At 43.8% G+C, this 10,620-nt stretch overlaps 1 protein-coding gene across 2 annotated transcripts; it reads left to right on the top strand.

Moving 5' to 3' along the window:
• Positions 1 to 1,506: 1,506 nt before the first annotated feature.
• On the top strand, positions 1,507 to 9,151 carry LOC119317688 (uncharacterized WD repeat-containing protein C2A9.03-like). 2 transcript variants are annotated; one of them, XM_037592171.1, is made up of 11 exons: positions 1,507 to 1,817; positions 2,227 to 2,358; positions 2,462 to 2,634; positions 3,602 to 3,769; positions 3,846 to 3,932; positions 4,755 to 4,889; positions 4,993 to 5,103; positions 5,669 to 5,760; positions 5,837 to 5,942; positions 8,194 to 8,280; positions 8,400 to 9,151. In XM_037592171.1, the coding sequence occupies exons 2-11, from the start codon at positions 2,277 to 2,279 to the stop codon at positions 8,811 to 8,813; spliced, it is 1,455 nt and encodes a 484-aa protein (XP_037448068.1). In that variant the 5' UTR covers positions 1,507 to 1,817; positions 2,227 to 2,276; the 3' UTR covers positions 8,814 to 9,151. The 2 variants fall into 2 exon arrangements, with proteins under 2 accessions (XP_037448068.1, XP_037448069.1); XM_037592172.1 differs by lacking the exon at positions 2,227 to 2,358 and having other exon boundaries at positions 1,511 to 1,817.
• Positions 9,152 to 10,620: the final 1,469 nt, after the last annotated feature.

Here is a 10,620-nt window from a genome sequence, read left to right as displayed (position 1 = left end):
CTGAAAATATATTTTCTTCACAAATTTTTATTCCTCGTTTGATAGCTCTTCTGATGATTTCCTTGGCAATTTTGTACATCATAAAATAAACTCAAGGGAAATGATCCAAATGTGATTAAATGTGTATAAAAGTAGACTATTTATCCTCTAAAATTTTGTTGCAAAATGCATGTATTAGTGTTAAGAAAGGGCGAGAGACTCCTGGATCTCTTAGGGTTGCTACTAGCACCACATCGATACCCACTCCGGGAAAGGAGAGGGAGTTCAGGGATGCTGACACGTGCATGGGGGGGGGGGAGTGGTGCTGATTCTCATCAGAGTTGGGGAAAGAGGTAGAGGTGGGGCAGTAGAGGGGAATGTACGATGTACGGTGGAGTCGTGAGAGAGGTCATTCTCCGACTTTGGTTATGTGGGACTGCCCAACATGACCTAAGTTAGCAATTTGGCGTAATTAATGTAGACCAAAACAAGATGGTTTGGACATTAGAATTACTTCATAACCCATCTATGAACAAATTTGTAACGGTAAAAAATAACCTTCATCATCGAGCATCTCTACGCCAACGAGGAATATTTTAGCGTCATCAAATCAATTAATTCATCACAAACCGAAAGAAGACGCAAAGAAACAATAGAGTAGCAGCATCAAGCGAATGGGTAACTGTACGCATGAGTGCACCACCGAGTATCCACCTGCAGTCAATGCAAGGATCACCACGTCGGATCCATGACCTCCATGCGCTTGGGATGACGAGCACACCAAGCCCACACCCCATGGCCACTAGAGAACAAGGGTACTCGAATCCATGTACTCTGTCAGCCCGAGTCGACGAGGGAGACTACAAATCGGACACCCCGACAATAGCGTTCATGGAAACAAACCCCTCCTCTTCTCCCCCGTCGCACCTTCCCGTCACCACTCCGGCCTACTAGCCAACGACTAGGCTAGAACGAACGCCGGTTCGATCCCATCTAGGCAAGCGAGATTGAGAGACACAAGGAGGCGTGACGAGAAAGAGAGAGAGATGAGCTAGCATGTACTCCCTCCGTCCTAAAAATAAGTGTCTCTAAAAAAAGTGTCTCAAGGGAGTAGATCGGTGGGTCCGCTTGCCCTGTATTTCTTATGTACATCGATCCATACCTTTTTTTTTACAAAACTAGAAAAGGACACACTTCCTGAGGTATTTGGACGGTCCAGATTAAGGCAGCAGGTGTGATCCCGGTGCCAAATCGCTGCTCTAAACGGGAATCAGTTTTATTCAGTTTTTTATTCCGGCTGAAAAGACACACATAGCCTAGTCCCTGCTGCAACGCCAATCATTCATCGGTGCGTCAGTCCCTCCGAGTTAAACGCCGACGTGACCAAAATGCTGGTACCCAGGCTGCGACGTCCCGAACAACCGCGGGGGCAGGCCCGTCATTTCGCGCCTCCCCGTCGCCCATGGCTATATCATCCGCCCTCGTCATGGCCCTATCCCCGTCCCTGTCCCTGCAGATGAACACACACACACACCCAGCGATAAAACTAAAAATTCAATTTTTGTTTTATTAAAAAAGAACAGACGAAAATAGAAACAAAAAGCGGTTGCGGGAGAGGATAAATCCCAGAACGGGGAGCGGAAAATAGTCGGAAAATATTAATCATTTCTTCCCGCTGTCCGCAAGGGAGAGAAAAAGGGCAGGCTTTCCCCCGTCCCTTATATTTTCCGGGGGGATCCATCTCCGTTCTGCTTGGGCGGCGTCTTCTGAGGCGCAGGCTTTCCCCCCCTCCGCTCTACCCCGGCGGCCGATTCGCCCCGCCTCGCTCGGCCCTCCAGGTGCGTCCCGTCCCGCCCCCTGTTTCCGCTCTGTTTTGGCGGATTTTTCCCTGATTTTTTCGCGTTGGGTAATGGTGATCTGTCGAATTAGGGGCAGATCTGGGCGACGGGCGGGCCGGGACGGTGGGTTCTAGGGTTTGGGGCGCGTGGCTCGGGTGAATTGGTTGCGTGCGCGTGCCCGATTTGTTGAGGGGAAAAGCGCGTTCTTTCAATGATTTTCAGGGAGGGATTTTTTTTCTTCGCCCTCCTGGAAGTTTTGGTCCGCTGTTAATCATTCAAGTGTTGACTTTCTACTCGATTCGCTTTCTCCGTTGATATATGCCTGCGAATTCTACCCCGTGTTGACTTCGTTCCATTTACTGCGCATTTTCTCGTCATGTCTGCTTACAATTATTCCCTAAGTGCCCAGAAACCAGAACGGGCAGACATACGTGACGCTGGAGATATGCTGTGGTGCTAATGGAATGGAAACTGCGGAAGGCTTCTAGATTTGCAGGAATTCCTGTTGTGTTTGGCAACTGCTCTTACCATTCTGGCTCGTGTAGGAAGTTCTAGACGCGCTTGGTTGTTTGCTACATGTGCAATTCGTTTCAGTGAGACACCGTGCGTGGTTGCTGATGTTGTTGTTGCCGTGTTGTTTACAGGTCAGGGAGGCTTTTCTCCTAGGAGAGGATCAATGTCCAATTATCACGACGATCACGTCGAAGACATGGAGGATGATTATGACATGGACGACCCCGCTGAGGACATGGTTGACGCCCACCACGAGCGAGGTTTAAGAGACTCCGATTCGGAGGATGACGAGTATGCCCATTCGGTATGTCCATCAGTTGTTATTTTGTATTGTTGGGATCGCTGCAATTGGAATTAAGTCTTACGCATAAATGCAGGTCTTGCTGTGTTATCAAACGTAGATTCGCTTACGTAGTCCTCATGCTATTCGTCGTATACTAGATAGTAACATGTGGCAAAATCGGGCAGTGGTTGTTCATTCTCTTATCTGGAGAGGAATGAACAAAACGACAACATCTCATGCTTGGGAGTGTTACATAGTAAGCATGCTGCTTGTCGTATGCTACATATTAACATGGAACATGCCTGGATCAGTTATGTGAACATATAAATGACTTGATTGTAGCATTGATTGGCCATTCTCTTATTTAGAGGGGGATGAACAGAATGACAACGGTCTTACGCTTGGGAGTGTTACATAATCCTGATGCTGTTTGTCCTATACTACATATTAACATGGAGCAGACTTGGATCATTTATATGAACACATAAATGATTTGATTGTGGCATTGATTACTCATTCTCTTATTTAGAGTGGGATGACCAAAGCGACAATGGTCTCACGCTTGGGAGTGTGTATTATTTAGAGGGTTGTCTTGAGTGATGGAGCTTGTCGTTTTAGACAGTTGCACACTGTCACATGTCTTGTAGCGTCCATTTGCCTACTCTTTTTATGTACGCAGCTATCTGTTGCATGATTATGCCTCTCTTCTCATGATATCGACTTGCCATGCATATGTAAATATGCTTCCACTGGTCCGTTTATTCTGGCTTCCATTTCTAAACCACTAATTTGTTTGAACTATCGACATAGGATAAAGAAACCAGTTATTTCTCTTACCAAGTTTCTAACTTTACTTACCAATCTTCAACTTTACCAATAAGAGTTTACATATATGTGATTTATCTCCGTTGTTTCTAATTTACCGTTGTTTTAACTACATAAACCATGCTGCAGTTCTCTAAATGGTCGTTCTTCCTTGTCTGTTTAGAATGATAAGATCCCAGATACTTCGGCAGCGGATGCAAGAAAAGGGAAGGACATCCAAGGAATACCCTGGGAGAGGCTAGCTATCACAAGGGAAAACTACAGACAGACCAGATTAGAGCAGTACAAAAACTATGAGAACATTCCTAATTCTGGAGAAGCAGCAGCCAAGGTGTGTCTTGTAGAAAGTTCAGCAGCTTATGCAAAGTTTTCTGTCTGTTAACAGCTGACATGTTGTCTTGACACAGGAATGCAAACCGACTGTGAAAGGTGGAATGTATTATGAATTCAGACAAAATACTAGATCAGTAAAATCAACCATCCTACATTTTCAGGTGGGTTCATTCTGCCTCGCCACCTCTCCCAACACGCACACACATCACACAGTATATTCTGTTGCCAAATAATCATCAGATGTAATTGCTTGTGTATCTTTTCATTGGCACACCTTTCTTGATGCTCCATGATAAGATTATGATGTACTGATCACTAATGCAATCTATTCATATGTGCTAAGCTACACTATTGGCCAACATCCATTTTGATATTTTGTCTTCACAATCTTAGATGTACTATCTCCTTGAGTATATTGGAAACAAAGAATAAAGCAGCTGCAAAATTGCTAAGCTTAACTCCATATTTGAATGTTATTTTGGTCCACTACTTCATGCTTGATTGCAAATTCCAACTTCTAGTTTGAAGAAAATTGCATCGATGCTTTTAGCTGTATTGGTGTATATTAGTTTCTAAAGCTTGTATTAAAAACTTAAGTTGAATTAAACGTTTTAGAACATGAAATGCTTGCTTGAAAATTTGGAAGTTGCTTGCATGATGAAATGTATCCGTATATTAAAAAGAGAGGAAGGTGGTCCTTAACGTAAGGACCTAGGCTGGTCCTTGTATCTTTGGGGTTAATTCAAGTTACATGACTGTTTGGAGAACCTTTTACCATAGGGATTCAACTTGTTGAAAGGTGTCTGCAAGTCCTGATTATGTTTCTCTGCCTATAATCTGTGTAACCTAAGCTGTTGCTGTGTTTGATCTAACCATTTGCATTTGGTCTCAGATTCTTAATTGATGTTTTTCCCATTCCTTCCACAATTTTGATACTGTGACTTTCAAGTGCGTGAAACAATTGACATGATTTGTGCCCGCAGCTGAGAAATTTAGTATGGGCTACATCCAAGCATGACGTCTACCTAATGTCACATTACTCAGTGCTTCACTGGTCAGCGTTGAGTGGTGTGGACACTGAACTTATGAATGTCCAAGGTCATGTGGCACCAAGGGAGGTATGGTGCATGATTGTACTTTATAATCTGTCTCAATTTTTTCACATCCTGTAGAGCTTATCTTGTTCTTCTTCTATTAATGTTTGTGGATCTCTTATTTCAGAAGCACCCTGGAAGTCTATTAGAGGGGTTTTCTCAGACTCAAGTTAGTACCTTGGCAGTCAAGGACAATTTGCTGGTAGCTGGCGGATTTCAAGGGGAGCTAATCTGCAAGGTAGGTTGCCCAAAGTAACTTGAATCTATATAAATCTGCTATCTCTGGCATGGTGGCAAACTTCCATTATTTGTGATGTCAATAACATTTGTTTACTGCATGCTCACCTAGCTTCTTGCTCCTAGTGCACTATTGATTCTAACCACTAGACTAATAGCTTAAGGGATTGAGGATTTTATGGTGGGATGTTTGTGGTGAACCAATATAATCACTGATTACCTGAGTGGCTGGGACTGCACCTCAAAAGAGACTGATATTGTTGGATTAAAAGTACTTGAGTCTGCTTCTTCAAGAGTAAAATCTATAAAAAGAAGATCATGTCTGGTGTTCAATAAACTCTTTGCAAAAGAGTTGTTCTTTTCTTCATTCTGAAAATTTTGCTGAAAATCACTAACTGATGACCACTATGTCACTGTTTTTCCTTTGCTATGATTTTGCATGTGTGTGCTGAAAGTAACTAATTGATGGATGCTGGTGTGCTTGTGCTCACATGCTTAATCTTTATATAAACTCTTATTATTGATGTAATATTGATTTTTACCACTTCTGTTGATGTGGAATGCAGCACCTTGATCGAGAAGGAATAAGCTTTTGCTGTCGAACAACATATGATGATAATGCTATTACTAATGCAGTTGAGATATTCAATACTGCTAGGTAATGTGATGTCCCCGTTATTAGGTTGTGAACTTGTTGAGTGTGTGTTCATGCTAGTTCTTATTTTCCTTCCCAGTGGTGCTGTTCATTTCATGGCATCGAATAATGACTCCGGTGTAAGAGATTATGACATGGAGAGATTCCAGTTATGCAAGCACTTTCAGTTTGATTGGCCAGTAAATGTAAGTTCCTTTCTTTATTTCTACTACTTTTCTTGTCTTGTGAACCTGGAACACAATTTTTTTTACCTCTTGCTGCATATGGTTATGATCTTGTGCAGTCAATATGCTTACTTTTGGCATCTTGCTGTTGTTGAACCTAGTAAAATTAGAATAGGAGTTTTTTGTGTAAAAAGCAAAACAGGAGTGTGTGAACTGATGGTGCCTTGGTTCAAGGAAAAAAAAAAGAACTGTTGCCACAACTGACGAGATTATGATGTTCTGTCTTCTGTTCTGTTCTGAATGAGAACTGGGAAGTATGGTTAGAACATGTCGAGCAGACTAGCGAAATTTGACCTATATCTCCATTTGGCTGGCCATCTCCCCCTCTATATCTTCATTTGGCTGGCCATCTAAAAAGATTGCCCCCTCTATCTTCTACAACAGACCAGCCAAATTTCACCCTCCATATTATTACTCTCTCTCATGTATGTCAGTAATTTCTCATAACTAACAGTATATTTGTTATGGCAACATTTCTAACGATTGTATTTATAACGGCGAGATAGATATATGACGGCTATGTTTTGAACTATCTTTCGGTGCAGCTTTGCAGTTAGTGTATAGATTTCCGTACGTCTCATCGATCCGCCAGTCATTCTTTTTTTCCGTCTAGGTTTAGAAAGCTGCAGCAAATTCTATTCTCGGACATGAACAAACATTATATCAACGGCGGAAGTTATGAAAGCAAATTTATGCCACTGAATACTAAAATGGAGAGGAATATCAAGCAGCATTCACGAATCAACCATTATAGCATCACCAGTCACTCTTTATCTAGCAGCATTCATGAATCAACCACAGATGCAAATAACGTATTGGAAATTCGGAATCAAACAAGCACGATTCATTGCTGAGCCCATCAGCCCATGCTCACAGAGAACTCAAACACACATCTCTTGCATCTCTCATGACACCCACAATCCCCATTGATCTGTCCTCTGTGGCTCGTGCGACCAAAGCGCATGCATCTCCGCCTACCAAATTCAACAGCAGCTGCCAGGGCCATTAACACAGCAGGCCACAACAGCATGCTCCGCTCTGTGTAGGATGTACCCCACCCGAGCTGCATCGCTACTGCCACCTCCACTCTCGCATCCTGGCCACCACCCCTCGTCATCCACCACAAGCAACATCAAGAAGCACCTCATCCATATCCTCCCGTCGGCCACTCCTTGTCCACATCCAAGCACTTCCTCATCCACCAACTCCTGTCCATCTCACTCTTAGGCCCTAATCCAGATCATCCCAATCGCTTGCTTCCCTTGCTGCCTGTCCGCCACCACCACCAACCTGCAGGGCCGTCATGCAGCCACCGTCTCTCCACCTGTGCTAGGAAGGAGAGGGGAGGAGGTGGATCCTACCTTTGAGGTGGGGACGGAGCTGTCGACCGTTGTGGCGGGAGTGAAGCATCCGAATGTGGTGGTTGAGCTCCAAACGGGGACAGAGGGCCCCACTCGGCACACGCCAGATGGCGTTTGTCCAGGCCAGGATGGATGGATCCAAAGATGGTGAGCCAGTGGGCGCGCGTGGCTGCTGGAGGAAGATCTTTCCTACTTTTGCTATTTTTTGCATGTAGCTTGTGTGATAGAGCAGCTGCTGGAGATGCTCTTACATTTGTGCTAATAGGCATCCTTCAGGATTAATCTTGCACATGGGCGTGTGGCTGGTGGTGGAAGGTCTTTCCTACTTTTGCTATTTTTTGCATCTAGCTTGTGTGATAGAGAAGCTGCTGGAGGCGGTCTTACATTTGCGCCAATAGGCATCCTTCAGGATTAATCTTGCACGTTTACGTGTGGCTGCTGGAGGAAGGTCTTTCCTACTTTTGCTGTTTCTGGCGTCTAGCTTGCGTGATACAGCAGCTACTGTAGATGCTTTTACATTTGCGCTAATAGGCATACTTCAGGATTAGTCTTGCATGGTTGCTGGAGGAAGGCCTTTCCTACTTTTGCTATTTTTTTGCATCTAGCTTGTGTGATAGAACAGCTGCTAGAGATGCTCTTACATTTGCACTAATAGACATCCTTCAGGTTTAATCTTGCACATGCCAACCAAAGAAACCTCTTTTTTTTCTTCCTTTTTGTGGCTTGCTCCCTTTTCGACATTGTATTGATAGTAAATGGAGCAAAACACCATGTATACGCTCGTTATATATCATAATTAATGAAATGCTCTTGCTTTACTCTGACCCTATACTGTTGTTTTGTTGGTGCAGCATACATCTCTGAGTCCTGACGGGAAGCTTGTTGTTATTGTGGGGGACGATCCTAATGGTTTACTTATTGATGCCAATTCAGGAAAGGTATACGATCCCAGGCATAAAACACCAGATGTTCACCAAACCCTGATTAATATTTCAAATTAAAACGCTGATACCATGTGTGATTAAGCGGGTGCACCTGTTTTGTACTCTGGACACAGACTCTTCATTCCATGAAAGGTCATCACGACTTCTCATTTGCATCAGCCTGGAGCCCTGATGGCCGAACGTTTGCTACTGGGAACCAAGACAAGACATGCCGAATCTGGGATGCGAGGAACCTATCAAAAGCAGTCCATGTATTGAAGGGTAACCTTGGAGCTATCAGATCAATCCGGTTTACGTCGGATGGGCAGTTCCTGTCGATGGCGGAACCAGCGGACTTTGTCCATATCTTTGACGTGAAGAGCGACTACAACAGAAGGCAAGAGCTGGACTTCTTCGGCGAGATATCTGGGATGTCTTTCAGCCCCGACACAGACTCCCTCTTCGTCGGCGTGTGGGATAGAACATATGGTAGCCTCCTCCAGTTTGGGCGTCTGTATAACAATTGGTACCATGACTCGCTGCTTTGAGGCTAAAGCGGAGCGGATGTCGGGCCTGCATGTCTGTCCCCCCACAGCTGCACTGAATCTCGCAGCATAAGTTAGGTGTCTCCCTGAAATCGGAATTTCTCGAGTTGACCTGCATAATTCAAATTAATAAATGTTGTATCCTTGTATGTGTATATAAACAAATGTACAGATGCCTATAGCCTGTGTGCCGGGGTAGAGCGCATCTCATCATATATGTTTAGGTTCCAGTTAGTTGTAAGGCATATTGACTCAAGTCGAGTGACGCTGTGAACATTGTCGTCGATGATGTTGTGACTTGTACGATGAACGACATCCGCTTACTTGCGTCATGTTCTGTCTGTTAATTGTATGTACTTGTCTTGTTGGTCAGAATCTGTGCTATGGTGGAGGCTCCTGTTAGTTTGAGTGGAAGTCTGGTTTGGTGGTGCTTGTCATACGGAGCGGACGACATGGCTTTGCCTCTGGCTCTAGTTTTGACTGGTCGATCTCGGCCTTGTTGATGTGTGTGCGAGGTTTGTGTTTCTCGACTCTATCTGGTTAATTAGATTTTGTCCTTCTCTAGGATCTCTAGCGTTTTCTTAAGAGGGCAGCGGTTTGCTTTGCATTGTGGTCAGACAGTGTCTTCTGATCTACACTAGCAAGATGCCCGTGCATTGCACGGAACATCAAGATGCATTTTTTTTATAAATACTTGTTGTGATTGACCCATGCGGGAGTAATCCCATGTGTAAAAACTAATGATATGTCGAGAAGGAGAAGAGATAAGGTGAGGAGTGGGGTGTGGTGGTGGTGGTGGTTGGTGGTTGGACTAAGCAGAGGCATGAGGATGGGCATGGAGATGTCAGATTGTTCCAGAGACTTCCTGTTTTAATTGCTCAACAATGAAGTTGTGGGAGATAGGATGAACGAGAGAAGGCTTTATCTGCAAATGTGAAGAGAAGTGTGGGTATTTCTTTGTAAAATTGCCATAGTATGTTTTTTATCCGTCAGATATAGATCAAACGGTCTATATTGCAAGATGACACACACGTGATCACACCAACTTGGTATTTTTTAACGAAATATGTATATGGCAACCGTGTGGCAGATTGCGAAACTGCCACACGCATCCAGCGCCGTCAGTTCCCTCTCGATCTCCTTCCTTTCCCGCACGACCTCCTGATTTTTTCCGTTTCCCGCATGACTCCCGATCTCCTTCCTTTCCCGCACGTCCTTCCCCACCAACCTCCCCTGATTTCCTTCTATTTTCGTAATCGTCAATTATGGCCCTACGTGCCTTCCTGATTTTTGGCAAAAATAATGCTTGGACTAGGATTTGATCTCTGGTTTGCAGGTAATCAACAAAAGGAGCTTACCACCTCACCTATGAAACTCATTGTTGAACAAGCTAGGGCAAATACTGTTTTTGACATGTTTTTGCCTTTAATATGTTAGCACTGAAAAACTTTTTGTTTCAAGCATCGTGGTAACTTTGATCATTGGGAATAAATGCACGATAACATTCACGCCATTGACCTGATAATTTAGATACAAACATCGTGGTAACTTTAACCATTGGGGAAGACAAATGTGAAAAGATATCCGATAATTTATGTGTAAATATATGGTAATATACGCAGCGCACATCTAATAATTGAGGTAGAAACACCATGGTAACTTTAACCGTAGGGAATATTTTTTTGAAAAGATACTCCGGTATCTTCTGTGTAAATAGCACGGCAGTATACCTTCCTCTCCTGGCATTTTTATGTGTATATAGCATGAAAACATATGCACTGCGATAACTAAACACCATGATAAGTTTTTG

This window comes from Triticum dicoccoides, chromosome 6A (assembly GCF_002162155.2).
Source record: "Triticum dicoccoides isolate Atlit2015 ecotype Zavitan chromosome 6A, WEW_v2.0, whole genome shotgun sequence".
Classification (NCBI taxonomy): Eukaryota; Viridiplantae; Streptophyta; class Magnoliopsida; order Poales; family Poaceae; genus Triticum; species Triticum dicoccoides.
The sequence above is the reverse complement of the archived record's forward strand: the minus strand, read 5'-3'. Positions and strand labels throughout refer to the sequence as shown.